Source organism: Lactuca serriola, chromosome 9, assembly GCF_051521515.1.
Source record: "Lactuca serriola cultivar US96UC23 chromosome 9, Lser_US96UC23_V15, whole genome shotgun sequence".
NCBI classification, from domain to species: Eukaryota; Viridiplantae; Streptophyta; class Magnoliopsida; order Asterales; family Asteraceae; genus Lactuca; species Lactuca serriola.
In genome coordinates this window covers 190,949,717-190,967,874 of record NC_136416.1, presented here as the reverse complement: position 1 = coordinate 190,967,874, position 18,158 = coordinate 190,949,717, and the positions used below count along the sequence as shown (strand labels likewise).

At 33.5% G+C, this 18,158-nt stretch overlaps 4 protein-coding genes across 6 annotated transcripts; 1 reads left to right on the top strand and 3 right to left on the bottom strand.

The window, feature by feature from the left end:
- Window positions 1-220: 220 nt before the first annotated feature.
- Window positions 221-1,080, bottom strand: LOC145076398 (uncharacterized). Its single transcript, XM_079022281.1, has 3 exons — window positions 876-1,080; window positions 786-833; window positions 221-639 (listed from the first exon to the last, which is right to left on the bottom strand). Exons 1-3 carry the CDS (start codon window positions 1,078-1,080, stop codon window positions 221-223), a joined length of 672 nt encoding a protein of 223 aa, XP_078878407.1.
- An 801-nt stretch (window positions 1,081-1,881) lies between these two features.
- LOC145072991 (condensin complex subunit 2-like) lies at window positions 1,882-7,903 on the bottom strand. 3 transcript variants are annotated; one of them, XM_079019519.1, is made up of 14 exons: window positions 7,489-7,903; window positions 7,307-7,405; window positions 6,515-6,632; window positions 6,220-6,290; window positions 6,089-6,149; window positions 5,806-6,006; window positions 5,479-5,723; window positions 5,237-5,381; window positions 4,795-5,054; window positions 4,664-4,697; window positions 4,457-4,581; window positions 4,253-4,360; window positions 3,973-4,163; window positions 1,882-2,060 (listed from the first exon to the last, which is right to left on the bottom strand). In XM_079019519.1, exons 1-13 carry the CDS (start codon window positions 7,747-7,749, stop codon window positions 3,975-3,977), a joined length of 1,917 nt encoding a protein of 638 aa, XP_078875645.1. In that variant the 5' UTR covers window positions 7,750-7,903; the 3' UTR covers window positions 1,882-2,060; window positions 3,973-3,974. The 3 variants fall into 3 exon arrangements, with proteins under 3 accessions (XP_078875645.1, XP_078875644.1, XP_078875646.1); XM_079019518.1 differs by having other exon boundaries at window positions 1,882-2,064; window positions 7,489-7,902; XM_079019520.1 differs by lacking the exon at window positions 1,882-2,060 and adding an exon at window positions 2,430-3,843.
- Window positions 2,861-3,951, top strand: LOC145072992 (uncharacterized). Its single transcript, XM_079019521.1, has 3 exons — window positions 2,861-3,074; window positions 3,329-3,352; window positions 3,508-3,951. Exons 1-3 carry the CDS (start codon window positions 2,861-2,863, stop codon window positions 3,831-3,833), a joined length of 564 nt encoding a protein of 187 aa, XP_078875647.1. The 3' UTR covers window positions 3,834-3,951.
- A 4,185-nt stretch (window positions 7,904-12,088) lies between the features above and the next one.
- LOC145072560 (lysM domain receptor-like kinase 3) lies at window positions 12,089-15,952 on the bottom strand. Its single transcript, XM_079019011.1, has 12 exons — window positions 15,049-15,952; window positions 14,839-14,872; window positions 14,735-14,739; window positions 14,479-14,640; window positions 14,195-14,397; window positions 13,976-14,065; window positions 13,792-13,885; window positions 13,550-13,701; window positions 13,361-13,452; window positions 12,931-13,069; window positions 12,682-12,780; window positions 12,089-12,474 (listed from the first exon to the last, which is right to left on the bottom strand). The coding sequence occupies exons 1-12, from the start codon at window positions 15,680-15,682 to the stop codon at window positions 12,310-12,312; spliced, it is 1,869 nt and encodes a 622-aa protein (XP_078875137.1). The 5' UTR covers window positions 15,683-15,952; the 3' UTR covers window positions 12,089-12,309.
- Window positions 15,953-18,158: the final 2,206 nt, after the last annotated feature.

Sequence of the window (18,158 nt, the reverse complement as noted above, 5' to 3'; positions counted from 1 at the left end):
TTTTGTATTTCCAAAACTCTAGAGAAGTATGTCGGGCTGCCAACTTGTATTACTACAGGTGGGTTAAGTACATCGTTCCCGGTATATGAACAAATAGTTCTGCCCTTTTCTTGTATTATCATGTTATGTAAAATCACACAAGCAGTCAACATTGTCGTTAGTTTTGCCCTATCCAATGTTCGTGTCGGATATTCGATTATGTGACAGTGACACCTTTGTTTTAGGACTTAACAAATGTAGCATACTCTGGATATATCTCATCACCTAGGTAATATACATACTTGTATTCATTTCCATTCACAACGTATGACATATATGGTGCTTTACCCTGCAAAATATCGTTAAATAACGGAGACGTGTGAAGCACATTCAGGTCATTGTTTGACCCCGCTATATCAAAGAATGCATGCCAAAACCATAGGTCGTTTGAAACAACCGCCTCCAGTATAACAGTCGGGACCCCATGATATCTTCGTGTGAATTGACCACACCACGCATTGGGACAATTTGCCCACTCCCAATGTATACAATCAATACTACCAAGCATCCCTGGAAAACCATGTTTAGCTTCATGCGCGACATACAACTGTTCGACATCACTTTTAGTCGGATGTCGCAAGTATATGTCACGGTAAAGCTCTATAACATACTCACAAAAAAGATATGTACCATCTCGACCCGTCCTTTCAGACACAGATATTCATCTGATGCGTCTGCGGTTATACCATATCTCAATTGTCTAAGAGCGGCCGTACATTTTTGTATTGTAGTAAAACCACGTTTACCTCTAGCATCCAATCGTAATTGGAAAAACTCATAATTACATTCCAAATCTGAAGTTATACATAAAAATAAATTTCTACTAATATAAAAACGTTCTTCGAATTTCGATAGGTCATAAAGACTATCAGGGGAAAAATAACCACGTACCAAAAGTTCATGTGCCGCCTCTCGATCTCGATTGATATATTTTCTACGTTTCTTCTCGCGGTGTGAAGTTTTGCCTCTCTCACGAATCACGTCTTGTGTCACAGACAATAGTGTGTGCAACACCAAATCATCATCAGAACCGCTATCCATTTTTAGTTGAATTTGTATGTTTGATTTGAGAGAATTTGTATGTTTGTTTTGAAAAAATTGTGTAAAAGTGGATATATATATATATATATATATATATATATATATATATATATAGAGAGAGAGAGAGAGAGAGAGAAAGAGAGAGAGAGAGAGAGAGAGAAAGGAGATTAAAGAAAAAATGTTTTTTTTTATTTATTGTCCAACCAACAGTCCTAATTAAAGTGTCAATCAATGTACGCGTCTTCGTCCGTCCTGGGAGCCACGCCACCACCAACCCTCTAAAGCTAGGGGCGGTGTTCATGCGTGGAGAGAGCCTCCACGTAAGTATTTCATACGTGGATCTCCCTCCACTCCGGACAGCCTAACTGTTATTTTTTGCATTTTTATATATAATCTTGGAAATTTGATTTTCTTTTAGTTTCTATTTAAAAATAAAATAATGCTAGATATTTACACCAAAATAATATAAGTAATAATAGTTCGAAAGTTTGGTTATCTCCTTTAAGATTATATATTCATACGATTAGAAAAGTGGAGTACATGCTACAAATGTAATATCATAAGCTAAAAAAACATTTTTACCAAAAGGGAATTTTTTTTTTTTTTTCAAACTCAATCTCAAAAACCCCTAAGTATTATTATCTCAGCTTCTCATAATTGGATGAATAGAGGGTAATGTATAGACTATTCCATATATTTATGGGTAAAAATCTTAACCAATATCAAAATGATGTAATCAATATGATTATTATGTCACGAGTTTCCCATTTTTAAGAATTTAGTACTAAAATAATATTGACGTAACACTAGCAAAGAATTGCAAAGTAAGAAGTAAGAACACAAATGCTTACAAAAAAGGAGATGTCAAATCTCATCTCATAGGTGAAAATTTACACATGTACAATAGGCGAATTGTGTCTATACTCTACAGTTTTTTTATACAGCTCATAATCGGACAGTCTAGCATCAGCAAAAACAATCTTCCTAAAGGAAAAAAGAAAACATGATCCATCATGGATGTGAGTTAGTAAACCAGAGATGATAACACAAATACAAGATACATAACAAATATATATAAGAGAAATAAGATACAATGTTACCACTGTTAATTGTTAAATAATATTACGTAAATAAACGACATTTGTCCCTCTATATTACAGAAAGATGCAGCAATATTCTTCAAAAGCCTTTCATTGAGCACCGAATACTTTACATATTAAATTTATGTTTTGTTAAGTGTAATATATAATTTCTATGTTTAACTAGTTACCATTATAAATTGCATTTGAAAGCATAACTAAAAAAGCTAGTTAAATTATAAAATATAATTTTCTTTAAATAACAAAATATTTATATTCCAAAAATACCCAAATAATTAATTGAAAATAGTATAAAACAGAATTAAAAAGAGTACATTAACTAACATATTAGGGTCCGATCCAACCGTCCAACCAGGGCAATAAATAACCGGGCTATCGATTTGGCTTAACCGGAGTTTTTGGCAAGCTAAACTGACTTTTTAAACCGGGTTCGAACGAGGGACCATTTATGTAAAATAAACTCCCATCAGTCGTGACGCGAAAAGTGCCGATTTTCCTCTTCCTTTTCATTTGCCGATTCAGGTTTCATCAACCACAGCAAGATTTTTTAGCAATACATCATCTTCATCTTCATCTTCCTCAAGATCAGGTGCAAGTGAAACTCTTATTGACATATTGTCAGTGTGTGTGAGAGAAAGAAAGAAACAGTGTGTGTGTGTGTGTGAGAGAGAGAGAGAGCGATGGCTCCGAACAGGTCTGGATCTTGCAATCCGGCGATGATGAGAATCGGAATCGTGTTCTTGGGGCTATCTTTAGTAGGTTATTTAGTAGGTCCACCACTATACTGGCATATTCTCGAAGGTTTATCCGCCGTCCGCCGCTCTTCCTCCGCCGTATCTTGCCCTCCTTGCAACTGCGATTGCGATTCCCAACCTACCCTCTCCTTTCCTCAAGGTACGTAAACCCTAAATTCTCCCACTTCTACACTATTCCACCATCTGCCCATCACTAATTAACTTTAATTCGTTCAAAATTATGAATCTTGATTTGATCTGTCACCCAATTTCCACTAATCAGATCTCATTTCTCATTAACCTCCATTTTTATCGTTAACTCTATAACAAGTAGTAGAAATAGAAGATGTTAATGTTGATGACAGATTCTTCATCAATTTCTCAACTGATTTATATTTTCTTTTTTTCTCACAGGACTTGGCAACAGTTCCTTCACTGGTTAGTAATAGTATATTAGTATTACACAAACAAATACATACTTTCAATATCGATAATGTACTTTACTATTTATGCACAATAGCAACATACTTCCATAAGTACATTGGTATTTAATATTTATATTCAATTTTTGATGAAATGTTGGACTGAATCAGATTGTTCAAAGCATGATCCGGAAGTGGATGGAGACACGGAAAAGAACTTTGCAGAGCTTCTATCAGAAGAACTAAAACTAAGAGAAGCAGAAGCATTAGAGAGTCAACAACGTGCTGACATGGCATTACTCGAGGCAAAAAAGCTGACATCACAATATCAAAAGGAAGCAGACAAGTGTAACTCCGGAATGGAAACATGTGAAGAAGCCCGTGAAAAAGCTGAAGCAGCTTTGGCCTTACAAAAACAAGAAACCGGAAAGTGGGAGTTGCGGGCCCGCCAACGAGGATGGAAAGAAGTCGGTGTTAGGGGCACTGAGGTCTTTTGATCTTTGCATACTGTCATTGTTTTTTGTTAGCTTGAAACATTTATACACAGAAATTCATGAAAATTTTGTGAATAGTGTTATTGTGTTTGATTATATTATTATAAATTGTTGATTGTAATAGTAGGGAAAAAAAATGTACCTTTATGGGATGTTGGGGTGGGAGGGGAGATGGATGCTGACGTCATCCATGTCAGGGAAGCTGTTGAGGGTTAATCCATGCTCATTGGCTAAATGTAATATGCAGATGAAAGACAGGTGTGGGGTGATGTCATCATTTGATGTGGCTGCTGGGGAAGATGATAAAATGTTTTTAAAAGACAAATCTTCATCCTGCAATCACAACTATCAGTATTAATAATAGAGTTTCCATTGCTATCATTTATGGAATTTTTTGGCATCTAAAGAAAAAGAAAATTTACTCCGGCTGATTTCTGCATTTCTTGGATGGTTGACCAAAGAGTATCTTTTAGTACATGAACATCAACTTGTTTGGATTTTTTGTCATATTGGATGTCGATTTTTTCTACCTGTGTTAATTTTATGAATAGCAAGAAATTAGGAAATGTATATATATTTGTTTCAAGTCAAAACTAGTTATCAAATTGGAGTTTTAATAAACAAACCTGACGTGGTTGAGAGACAAGAGAGTCATCAACATCACTATAAGCATTTCCATCATCAAATTGGTCACCAATTCCACAATCATCATCACCCCATGATGGATTAGCTTCTTGTTGATGAACTTCATCTGATAATAAAATGTTATCACAATAATATCACATGCTGTAGATAAACAATAAGAATGATTTGTATAGAAGAAATCAATTGACCTGAATTCCTCTTTCCTCTCTTCTTCCCAAAGCACTACAAATAAACAAAAGAATCATTAATCATATATGGGTTTGAATGTTTGATTAACAGGTGATTGTTATAGAATATATTTAAACAGAGGTGAAATTACCAAAACATTTGGTAGAAGAAATAGTTTCACTAGATGCTCAGGTTGATAATGGCAATCTTCCGGAAGCATTGTGTTACAAGGTTCTCTATATGCAGGCAACAGCAATGAGTTGGGATTTTTAGGAGGAATGAAGGGGTCAACAATGTCATTTTCCAAAACTTTCATAAAATCTATATCGGCTTCAAATTGTTTCTTGTTTCTTGGTTTTTTGGACAACAATGGTGATCCATTTTCCTTGGTAGAACTAGAAGCTTCTGGACCTATAAAACATATCACAAATTAAATGAAAAACAAAATGTCAACGTTTGATGAGGAGGACAAGGAGGGTATTTATGTCTTTTGCACAGACAAGAGATCGGGAACAAGTGTGTGTCAATTGTCCATTCACATCATGTCACAGTGCCAGTCCAATGCATGTTAAACACAGTACAGACTTTTATACCTTTAGACTTGTTATATTTCCAATGTTCAGGGCCCGCCCAGGCATTTTGACTTGTGGTCAAACCCCGTCTTGGAAACAAAAAGTCATCAATTTTTATAAAATTGTCATCTACATCACGATCATGAGATTCATATTGCTCATTTTCCTACAAACAAAAAACAAGATAATAAGAAAAATGAAAAGCATGATTCTATAATTGAATAGATTTTTCAAAGACTGAAAAATGATCAAGATTCAAGCACCTCATGGGGTTCTACTTCTTCCTCCCTTTCATAAGTGCCCTCGTTGTCATTAACAAAATCCCACGTTCCAAAGTTATCATTTCGATCACCATCAAGGGCATAATCGTCATAATCAGGTTCATGAGAATTTTGGGCAAAAACAGTGTCTGGTAGTCTTTTATCATCAAACATGTTGACTATCTCCTTGAGAGTTGGTGAGATTTCTTTGTTTTTGGAGATGTTAAGTGCCATTTGTTCCATGCAGTCTACAGATGAATGAAATTACAAGATCCTTGTAATTTTGTAAAATGACCATTTTGCCCTCCATATAAAAGATTAAAAACATACCTTTTGCATACGAGATATCAATTGTCTCGATTTTATCAGTTTGGGGTGAACAAGACATGCAGTTTGCAGGTACTTCAAGTGAATCAAAAAGGACACGACACCCACCATAGACTCCAAGATTATTCAGTAAAAGACCTTTTGCCCCTCCTTCATCAAACTGAGCAGACGTTTGATGATAAAGAGGATCCACAGTAAAAGCAACTAGAGAATAAAGATAATTTCATGACACCCTTTTATGGAAAAAAAAATTTAAAAAGGTATAAGTAATAAGTTGTGCCCTTACCATCAAATTTCTTCAGATTAAGATTCTCAAACGATGATTCCAGTGTTGAAAGAGGAGAAAACTGTAGATTTATGATGCAATAGGTTTAAGGTAGGTATTCAAACAAGATTGAAGACGAGATGATGAAAGACCTTTTGTTCATGCTCCTTTTTAGTACTTTGTTTCCTTTGCTCAGTGTTGGTGTTTCCATCCTCTAAATTGCCTGATAAACATGTATCACACAAAATGAACCCTTGAATATTTCTACAATATAAGGTCTTTTGATTTTTCCATTGCATATTTGAACCGATGAAATAGGAAAAACATATGTATATATAGCTATAAGCCATACATCGCTTTACATTATAAGTTATAATGGATGACAAGGTACTAAAGACTATTTTTTCTTGGAATGATAACTGATAAGTACAATGTGATATAACTAACCTTGTTCCATGTCTTGTCCAACTCGATTAATGGCTCCAAGGAATTTATATGCCTCAGCATGGACAGAATCCACCCTTGTTGAATATATTTTAACTCCTGCTTCAAGAGTGCAACTTGCCTGCACTTGAAAAGATGCATTGTGATTTGTGATCCAAATTATAAGAAATTGTTTCTACTCTAACTATCCAACTCCATTTGTTTCTTTTTGTAGGTTAAATTGTGGAATAGATAAGATAAAATCTTAAGAAAGCTAGAAAATCAAGCAAGAAAACGAATATTTTATTATATTCTTCAAACTGTGCATGTACATGTCTTGTCTGGTCTGGACAAAACTTGTGTGGATTCCAAACCAGATTTGGAATTCATGTTGTGTCAAAAGTCATCTACACTTGAACAAAACTTAAAGATTACACTGATTCCTGCTTAAATAAACAACACTTAAAGGTTACTCATTCTTGTAGCTTTCTAGTAATTAATAATCACTTAAAAGATATACACAAGAAAGAGTGATGTGGTTAAAGTTTCTTTCACTAGTTCTCTTAATTATATTGTGATAGACCTCCATCATAATTAAGTAGGCACTAGCAAGCCATATACACCCAATGTGGTCAAAATTATCTTTGTTATAAATGGATTGCTAAATGATGTAGTTCTAACAGGTCTAAATTAAATAAAAGGACAACCTCTTAAGGAAAGAAGAAAAGTAGAATTCAAAAGGAATTAAAGCTACTGTCAATAAGTACAAACAACTTTGATAAAGACTTCAACATAAATCAAATTGATCTTCAGTACCTTCTGAAAATTGGTCTCAGCATCATCTTCTTCGACTTTTATAATGTCACGTAGATGATCGATCAAATTCAGCTCCCAAGTATTCTTCTGATTAATTTTCTGCAACAGAAAAAGGTTAAATCATGAGTCATAATAGAAAAATGAATCTGTTAAAACACACTAGCGCTAAGAGTAGTAGAGACATTTTCACTAGCTAATTTGATGCAATTCTGGAACAATTCCATGATCTGCTCTTGACCTAGAAAAGCACCGGCAGGATTATCATCAGCTGCGTTATTGAACGTTACCGGCTTCCGGCGGATGGAAGCAGCACGGGCGGCGCGTGCCTGAGCACGTTCAAGTTGATCATTGTTGGAGCCGAGAACGAAGGTGGTGACCGGAGATAGGATCGTCGCTCTCTGTTTCTTCACATGTGTAGCAATAGGGCTTACCAATCCAGCCATTCTAGTTCAAGTCACAAATTTGCACTAAGCTTCAATCCTTTTTTTAGGTTTCGGATTCTCAATATTGTTCAGATTTCATGATGAATTTGCAAAAAGAGTGAAAGTTCCGAGGAGCGTGTTCAACAACTGAGATAAAAGTGAACAACTTTCCCTCCTTTGTTTTGAAGTTGGAACTTGCAAGAGGAACTTTATGGTGTATGTGATGTACATGGAACTTCAGTGAACTTGCGGTTTGTAGCCGTTCAGATTGGATTTACCGTTGATCGTGACGGTTTTTGCTTTATGAAAAAATTACAGCCATTGATAAGCTTTTCCTAGATCAAAGAATAACCTAATGCCTCTTTGACTTCTTGTCTTCTATTTTGTTTTTACTTTAGTTCCAATTTAACATTTATATATATCATAATCCAAATTTCAGATTTTATTTAAATGATATTAAAGAGGATATTGTATGGAAGAAAAGTTGTTTTAGTCTGTTATTATTTTGTTGATTCAGTTATTGCAAAACATTTGTTCTAATCAAAACAGAGACTCGTTACTAAATAAAAAATTGGAATATTTTATTCAATTATAAAATTATAACATAAATCTTTAGAATATATTTATTTCAAAATGTGTATCTAAATGTAGAAATTAATTGATGGCACATGACTTATGTATGCACAATCGTTCCAAATTTTATCCTATCACACAGATATTTAAAGTTGTTTGTTTGCAAAAACAAATTTTAAGTTTCTCTAGTTCTATCGTTGTCTGGTTGTGGTAAAAGTAGAGATATTCATCCATGAGTATTGTTTAAGGACTTATGTATCCGTGATCATATATTTCCAGAGCAAAAAAAAAATATTTTCTATTAATTTTCTCACTTTTTATATCCAATAATAATATAAAAATAATAATAAAATAAAACCCAACGTTCCAGAAAAATATTTGTAAGAGAATATTGTTCATAATAATTATTATTTGTAATATTCTATAAAAATATTGTTAGGATTTAAATTTTTGCCTACTGTAATTTTGTAATAGAATATTAAACATATTGTATTTTTATAAATAATGTTATATAATAATAATAATAATAATACACTAGACAATGATTTTTTTCATTATTTTTTTCGGATGTTAAAAATAACGAAATTTAATGCTGTTTTTTTTTTCCTTTCTTGAAATTTTTGGCCATGTATATGACTATAAACAAGTATCACAATTTCTTTTTTGTTCGAAAGAGACTCACAAAATTAGTTTCTATCTTAAATGAATATTTACCTAATGTATAATCAATTAAGAGATTTTCTCAAATATGATAGTGTTTCTTTTTATCGTATACTTAGGTTGGGGGTGTATCCTTTCACTCCCCTCTGTTTTACCCCCCGTAGAATCAATGTCAAGACATTTTCTTCTACTCTTCCCTCGCTTTTAGTAAATGGTCACCCACACACTATATATATATATATATATATATATATATATATATATATATATATATATATATATTCCCTCGCTTTTAGTAAATGGTCACCCACACTTCTTATATATATATATATATATATATATATATATATATATATATATATATATATATAAGAGTAGGATCAAATGAGAACGCCTAAAAGGTTGAGAACGCGAGAACAGATCTAGACTATCTAAATACTAAGATCTATGGTTACAATTAAATGGGGGATTTATGAAAAATTCTAAAAGTACTGGCATTTAAGTGTAACATTTGAATGGTCAGAAGGGCATAATAGGAATTGCAACTTTACCTAATTCCTATAATTTCTCACCCTCACCTCTTACCTTTCTTATTCTCGTATCTATATCCTCTCTCTCTCTAGGGTTTCATAAGATTCATCGGTTGTGACAACCATAGCCGACCTTCCCCTGGTCTAAACAACATCACTTGCAAGAGGATTCAGAGAAAGAGAAAGAGAGATCAAGAAGGAAAAAATGTCTGCCGATTTGGGTTGTTAGTGGCGAATAACACACGAGGGGAAGTAAAAAGTCATTTGTGTTCCCCCATTTGTGCGCTGCTGATGACGACGATTAAGCCACAAGGGTCATCGGAGAATCGACGCCCTTCCTTCCCCTCTTCCCTCTGTCTCTTTAACCTCTTCGCACCCTGGAGACGATTGCAATTGGACACAACATCTTGAATATCGGACAACACACCTGCGATGCGAGCCTTTCTTCCCTTCCTGTCGCCCTATTGTTTCCGTCGCTGGTGAGCCTTCACACTCTCTGCCCCTTTGACTTCCACCATCGCCAATTCCATCGAAGGCCAAAAGACCGCCTCGATTTCTCGTAAGCCCCAAGACTTGTAATCCCGATTCAGGGCTTGAAGAATGACTGCAAAAATCACGATTGGTAATTGCAATCATGAAGGGGGGGTGCGTGATTGGCGCCTCAACTACCGTGACAACCCACAACAATCATGGGTTCTGCGATCGAAATCCATAGAGATCTCAGGTCAATAGACGATGCCATTAGATCACACGAAGGTATATTTGTCTCCAACTACTCAAAACCTAAACTGATTGCACATACAGTCCACTTGCTTGGAATGGATTCCTCCTTCGCACCTTTTTCACTAATTCCCGATGTTCCGATTCGATTTTATTTTGATTTAACCTCTATAGAACAATAATTGTGTTGTAACTATTTCTGATTTTTTTTGTTTGTCTCCAAAAATCGAATTCTAGAAAAAGGCCCAGATGATTAGGCTTTTGTTTTGAGTAATATTCTTGAAGAACTGAATGAAGAGAAGTCTACCATATATCTCATGCTTCTATGAAACAAATGGTGATGGTGATGAATAGAGTTTGACTATGTCTTTGTTTTCCATATTTCATGCAGGTCCAACAAAAGAGCAAGAACATGTGTATTCAAATGTATTCATAAGATTAGATGTATATTCATTACAGATTGAAGTGTATTCATTAGTGATTAAATGTGTATTCATAAGATTAGATGTATATTCATTACTGACTGAAGTGTATTCATTAGTGATTAAATGTGTATTCAATGTTTTCTATTCAAAAGCAATCCATATTTACATGTGTTCATTCATTTGTGTTTTATTCATTTATGAATATAACTTAATCCATCTATTCATTCAAGATTATCACCGGGATCATATATGATTACAAATATATTTTATTCATGTATGATTACAAATATTCGGATAAAATGATTAACGCGTCAGTATTTTTGATGTTGTTGGTAAAAATAAACTTTCAAAAAAACGTTTTTTTTTTAAATTATGGTAAAAACGTATTTTAAAATCATTTTATTGATTTTGTTAATTAAAAATAGATTATACAAATTCCTAATATTTAGGTAAAAAATCTATTAATCAGATTAAATCCCAAGATTTTAGGAATTAATTAATTATCCATAATTAATTATAGTGTAAAATTCTTTTTATGCCCTTATAAAATGATTGGTTCACAATTGTTCTCGCGTTCTCAACCTTTTAGGCGTTCTCATTTGATCCTTTCCCTATATATATATATATATATATATATATATATATATATATATATATATATATATATATATATATATATATATATATATATATATACATACTAGTTGTGAGCCTCGTGTATTACACGGGTTGATTTAAAAAAATATTAAATATTTAAAGTGTAAACAAAAAATATTTTTTAATGTAAAACTTTAAAATAAAAAGAAAGAATCATATTTATTGCAATTTAATATCATATATATATATATATATATATATATATATATATATATATATATATATATATATATATGATATTTAATATTTTACATATATAAGTATATGATTTAAATTTTAAAAACTGAAACAAACCAAAAATTAACAAATAGATAATATTTATTTTAAAAATACCACAAAATGACAAGTGTCAAAAAAAAAACCTTCATTTATTAAGGAGGATATATATGACATGTGGCAAAAAAAAACCTTCATTTATTAAGGAGGATATATATATATATATATATATATATATATATATATATATATAACATTAGTATATTGTATTGTACAAGTGTCAAACTGGAGAAAAAAATAAAAAGAAGAAAAAAGAAATGTTGTTGCATTGTGTTTTTGCTTTATGTGGTGGAAGTATCGCAATCACCACACCAGATGTTGTGGTGTTCCCCCACCTCCATGTAGTGACACGTCACCCCACGACATGGTATGGTAGGAATATACCGTCTAGCCTTATAACATAGTCCTTAAATATTTATTCAAAATTATGTTTCCTAAAATGATAATAGACAAAAAAAAGATGTATTTTGCAATAATGCTTAATTAAATAAATACTAAAATTTAACCTTCTAAAGAATATAGGAAAAATAAACATTTACTAATATCCACTAATATAATATCATGTAATACACATAATGTAATTCCCTTTCTTTCATACAACACTCATCAAACTAATCTACATCATAAAAACAATAAATAATTTGTTCATACATTACATTACACTTGCACATCCCAAAAGAATCATAAAAAATATATATATCAAGAAACAAAGAGGTAAAAGTAATCACAAATTCTTGTCACTATCTTCCAGACATTAAGTTCACAAGAGTCTGATTTTCATAAAAGGAACCAACATCCCAATCCTCCGTGGAGGACGAAAGCGTCATTAATGCAACCACAATCGATCTCATACTTGGCCGTAGTTGCGGATTCTCATGCGTACAAGCTTTCGCAAGCTGCGCCATCTGCATTCCAATTCGCAATAAAAATTGTTACACAGGACATGACATGACAGAACATGGTAACCATATACTGCGTTTGACATGCATTGGACTGTGACTGATGCCACTTGGGACTGTCCCACACAAAAAGGTGGGACATAGACTCATTTTTTATCTCTCGTCTTGCCAAAAGACATAAATACCCTCCTCATCAAAAAACGAAAGATTTACCTTACGGACTGAATCAAGAGGGTAGTTATCCCCGAGCCTAGGATCGATCATCTTGACCAAGTCATCTTTTGGATCGGGTTGACTCAAAACTTCATCAAACTGTAAATCATCAAATATCAAACTCATTAGTTGTTATATATACACGAGTGTTTCGTTTTTACTTAATGCAGAAAGAACAACTTAATATAGAAAATTAAGAAAAAAACAAACATGTGACAATTAGTTAAATACATAGGAATTAAAACTCACCAAGGCAACTAGCCCTTTTGAGTCGGCATTAGAGCCATTTGCTTTAACTATGGCTTCCTTGGCTGAAATAAGTTCATAAAGTACAACCCCAAATGCATACACATCTACTTTTGGAGAAACATCGCCATATTGCGCATACCTGCCACCCAATAATTTGAGAACCTGTGTATTGTGTACTGTGTACTGTGTATTGTGTACTGTGAATGGAACAAAAATTGCAAGTTTTTGTCCCATCCAAAAAGGTAGGACATGTACTCACTCTCAACCACTCGTATGTGCAAAAGACATAAATGCCCTCATTATTTAAAAGGACCCTAGAAAGCTTGTCTAGTCATGTGTAAGAAAAGAAATCTTAATGTAGGATTCTATGAACCCATATACTATAACTATGCATAAGGCCTCTTGGTAAAATGACATAATTAACCCTTACTCTGGTGGCATATATCCGAAGGTGCCCACAAGACGTGTGGGCAAAGAATTACTTCCAACTTCAGTCAGCTTTGTTAAACCAAAATCTGCAACCTAAAAGTAAACATGTAGTGCCAATAAATCATTGCCATCTTCAACTTTATCACTAAAAAAACAAATATGACAATATAAAGTATAAATATTCACACACCTTTCCATGATAATTTTTGTCAATCAATATATTTGCTGATTTGATATCACGATGTATATAAACAGGAACAGTATGCTCATGAATATACTCAAGACCTCTTGCTGAGTCAAGGGCGATTTGGACCCGAGTTGACCAGGATAGTGGGTCCCTTGCTGAAAATGGACATTATAAAGAAGATAAATTTCTCTTGTTTGGATGTATTCGTTATAGAAATTAGTTGTTATGTTTGAACTTAATTTCACCTGTTCCATGTAAATGTTGACTCAAGTTTCCATTTTCAATGAACTCATACACCAAAAAAAGGGAGCCCTCCACACAATATCCTATTAAACGCACCTGCAAAATATAAAAGTCAAATGTTAAAAAAAAAAATATGGTCAACTCAAAATCTTGATAAATATATTTAGTAATTGAAATACTGCATACCAGGTTTAGATGATGAACATGTGTTAAGACCTTTAATTCGGCTAAAAATTCTCTTGATGCTTGCATATCCATCTTCTTGATAGCAGCTTTCTGAAAAAGTTTGCAATAAGAAACAGCCACTTAATACATCATCAGAATTCATGTAAGATTAAAATCAGGGTAAATGGAAGTATGAACAGATGAAATCACATAATTATATCTAAAACTATAATTTCAAACCTCGCCTCTGAGTTCTGCATAATAAACAGCACCAAAACCACCTTGACCAATCTTATTAGCAAGACTGAATTCATCTGTAGCCTTTGAAAGCTCTTCATATGAAAACTCCACTGATTTGTCAACTGTTATCCCTGTAAGCCCAGGTGAGGCACCAACAGGATGACCACTGGAATTTGAACCTCCAATTGAAGTGCCACCTGGCCCTAAGTTTGAAAAAGAACACAAATCAACAAATCAATACAGATTTTATCAATAGAAATGGAGATGAATTTTGTGATAAATACCTCGAGGAGACTGCATAAGTTGAACCTGTGCGTTCTTTAACAAAGCTGAATTCTTTTCTGAATTCTTTTTTCTGTAAAATCCATAATATAAGCAACCTGCAAGTAACAGCACTCCAACTACTACTGCTACAGCTATTCCACCTATGGCTCCCCCTGATAATCCTGTTTATGTGAATGCAGATTGTAGCTTCACAACTCCATAACTCACATTTATAATCAAAAGGATATTAAAAAGGGCCACAGAAAGTTGGGTCACCTGAGCTGCAAAAGATAACAAGAACGAAGAACACGACTTGTTAAATGTATAAAAGCAGTCATCAATTTCAGCAAATAAGATGTTATTGAAGAACAAGAAGGTACCTGGTTCTTATCGGTGGATAATTTCCATTTTCATCTGCAAAAAACCAAACATTCAAACAAATCAATTTCATGAGAAAGCTAACAAGTAGTTGATAATTTTCATAGAATTCATCCCAAATTTATCATCATTCATAATCAAGTAACACAATCACATCATATCAAGCCAAAAACAGGTGCCTAAGAATCCGTTGAACAGTTCCAAATACTAACCTCGGCCCGGAATGTATATCAACGAATTGACAGCGCTAAAATTTGCATCGGGATTATAGCTTCGAATTAAGTCGGAACTAAGATTCGCGGCGGAAGAAACCGAATCCAAAGTCTCACCTGACCGGAGAGGATACGTCACGAACAAACCATAATCCTTCGAAATCGAACTATCTCCACACGAACAATTCACCGTCACGTTAAGGGTGACGTTAACATCGGGGATACGATTTGCAGGATAAGAATTAAACCTCTGAATCCATTCCGCAGTCGTCAAATTCGCGTACCTTTCACTCGCAATCACTCTATACGTATCCTGAGACCTAACAGTGTAGCTGAAAATATGGCCTAAGAAGTCCCCGTTGATACAATCGCAAGAAAACGGCACGTTAATCCTGATGAACGATTGGACACTATCCTGATTAGGGATAGTCCCACGATTATACTGCAGAATACTGTTGATATCGGTGTCCATGTATTGGGAAATTGGAATGAGTTCATTTCCAGGTAAGACGAAGTACGAACCAAGCGCTAAATCACAACCTCCGCTGCATCTGGATTGAACGAACGAACAGAAATAAATTGAACTCAATAACAAAACTGCTACTAATCGGAACCCCATATTGAGCTCCAACATGATTTCTTAGGGTTCATGTAAAATTGAAGCCAGCGTTGACCGATTCTGTTTGGTTCCGTTGAAATTATATTGAGCAAACGAATGATTTGATGAGAAAAATAATTGGATTGAAGAATCACCAGGAGAATATATGCATATTTTGATTGACTGATTAAACAAATGGCTGTCGGGCTTTAATTGTAGGCGTGTTAGACTAGTCGACAGCTGAATGTTGCCGCCATTGAAAGTCTTTGCTCTGGTTTTTTTCACTTGTAGTCGATGTTGTTTAATTATGAAGATGGATGGATTCTTTTCTAATGATTTTTTGAATCATTTTACTTGTGGTTATTATTGAAAAAGTGAAATACAATGATTGTTATTGAATTATTTTATTAAAAACATTTCTGGTTTCTGAGTTAAACAAATTATATATAAACTTGTATTTAAATAATTAATATATTGAAATTACATAAATCATCCAATTGTTTACCAAAAATTACCGATTCAGTCATCTTCCTAAAGTTTAACCTTCTTTGTCTTAAAAAGAACTAATTTGTTAGGTATTTATGTTTACTTTTAGCATCATCTCTTTTGTGTTAATGGTCCATTTATATGTTGTGTAATGGTTTGTTGTTTAGCCTAGTTTAGTCCACAAACCTTTGATGATCCATGTACACTTTGTATATATTATTGTGTTGTATGTTCTTATAGCATTGGGTGTGGGCAACGGAATGTAACACCAAATTGGTGCCACCTCATCCATAACACCAAGGGGGAAATGATGTTCCAGATGTTATATCTTGTCAAGAGGTAGAGAGAGAAAATAGAGAAAATTATTTGATTGATTGATGAAGGAGATAGTCAATCACCCTTCTTGTTTTATCTCGTCCTCGTTACCACAAGATTCACCATAAAGAGATTCAACAAGTTGGGGGCGGTGTTCCCCCCGTTACGACGCCATTGAGGCATGTCACGTCACCGGCGTTACTTCTCGTTTGTACCCATACGTGTCGTCTTATAAAATCACTGAAAGTGGAATATATATTATTGTGTTATGATCTTATGAAATCAATGAAATAGATATCCACTTTAATTGATTTCATAAGAACATACAACACAATAATATATACAAAGTGTATATGGGTCGGCTATATAAAGACATGTGGACTAGGCTAGGTTAAACAATAAACAAATATATAATACATAAATGACCCGCTTACAACATATGAGTCTAAGACCATCCACATCAGTGCAATATCAATTATCTTTCAATTGTGTCACATCATCGTTTGCAATACCACATCACCATTTGCAATAAACATTCATATCAATGAAATATCAGCACTCTTTCAAAAGTGGCCCCCACTGACACATCAACAATAACCTTTTATATATATATATATATATATATATATATATATATATATATATATATATATATATATAATATCTTAAAAGTTATTTTTGTTTATCTATTTTGAAAAGTATCCCTACAATTTTTTTAAGTTAATGATAAAAAAAAAAAGTACATGTTTAGATTTAAGTCATTTAACAAATTTAATGAATTTAATAATACAATATAATGTATAGTTATGTTGCTAAACATAAAAAAATATATATCAAAATCTTGACGAAGTCATAAAAGGAAAAGCATAGATAATTACTTAATTATACAGCCATTTGAAATTAAAAATAATTGCAAGGAGATAAGAGGCAAGAGGGATATGTAGCAGTAAAATAATATAATAAATTAATTAAAGTATTGCGGGCCCCATTACAATGCCCTTTCAGCAGTTGAAAGAAGTCTTCCTACGTGGCTTTCAAATAATGAGTACGTGGCTTTGCAATTTGGTTTGAAAGAACTGGTATGGATGCTCTAAGAAACAGAAAGAGCCTTGCATTAACAAACACAAAAAAACAACACATGGAATTAGACATCTAATGAGTTTTTGTTGAATTTGATAAATAAGGAGTTTTTTTCATGTCTTTGCAATCTTGTCATTACAAAATTATGTGATTGGTCCATTTGTTTCCCAGAACATGCAAAATCAGAACAATTATGAAAACACATACCTGTTTGGTCCATATGGTTTAAAAAACTTACCCTGCTAGTCATTTTGGCCAACGTCTTCTACTTGAAGCCGTTAGTCGTCCTAAGTGGCCTTCCTAGTCTGCGTGGCTTGCCACGTCACTCTAGCGCATCCAACAAATTGACAAGTGCTCAAGTATTGCCCACCAGGTCCTATGGTTTCCTAAAACTGTCCTCTTGGTCCAATTTACACCATTTTAGGTTTTTTTCGAAGTTTTTTTTGGGGCTTATAAGCTGTTTTTGATTTTTTTTTTTAGAAAATAAATAGTTTTCTTGTTAAAAGTATACATACATGTTCGCGTAGTGTCATAACCAAGGAGAACATAAAGTAAAAGAAGAGGAGTTGAACACTACGAGTATGCCTTGGTATGTGTAATTAGTTTTGGGAAGGATATAGCCTGATTAACT

Coding starts and splice junctions, on each gene's coding strand:
- LOC145076398 (XM_079022281.1), bottom strand. CDS start 1,080: ATGGATAGCGGTTCTGATGATGATTTGGTGTTGCACACACTATTGTCT. Junction 834..875: donor CCTATCGAAATTCGAAGAAC/GTTTTTATATTA, acceptor GTATAACTTCAG/ATTTGGAATGTAATTATGAG. Junction 640..785: donor ATTACGATTGGATGCTAGAG/GTAAACGTGGTT, acceptor AGTATGTTATAG/AGCTTTACCGTGACATATAC.
- LOC145072992 (XM_079019521.1), top strand. CDS start 2,861: ATGGCTCCGAACAGGTCTGGATCTTGCAATCCGGCGATGATGAGAATC. Junction 3,075..3,328: donor TACCCTCTCCTTTCCTCAAG/GTACGTAAACCC, acceptor TTTTTCTCACAG/GACTTGGCAACAGTTCCTTC. Junction 3,353..3,507: donor TGGCAACAGTTCCTTCACTG/GTTAGTAATAGT, acceptor GGACTGAATCAG/ATTGTTCAAAGCATGATCCG.
- LOC145072991 (XM_079019519.1), bottom strand. CDS start 7,749: ATGGCTGGATTGGTAAGCCCTATTGCTACACATGTGAAGAAACAGAGA. Junction 6,150..6,219: donor AAAAGGAGCATGAACAAAAG/GTCTTTCATCAT, acceptor ATAAATCTACAG/TTTTCTCCTCTTTCAACACT. Junction 5,055..5,236: donor GAAATATAACAAGTCTAAAG/GTATAAAAGTCT, acceptor TATGTTTTATAG/GTCCAGAAGCTTCTAGTTCT.
- LOC145072560 (XM_079019011.1), bottom strand. CDS start 15,682: ATGTTGGAGCTCAATATGGGGTTCCGATTAGTAGCAGTTTTGTTATTG. Junction 13,453..13,549: donor ACAAAAATTATCATGGAAAG/GTGTGTGAATAT, acceptor GTTTACTTTTAG/GTTGCAGATTTTGGTTTAAC. Junction 12,475..12,681: donor CTCTTGATTCAGTCCGTAAG/GTAAATCTTTCG, acceptor ATTGGAATGCAG/ATGGCGCAGCTTGCGAAAGC.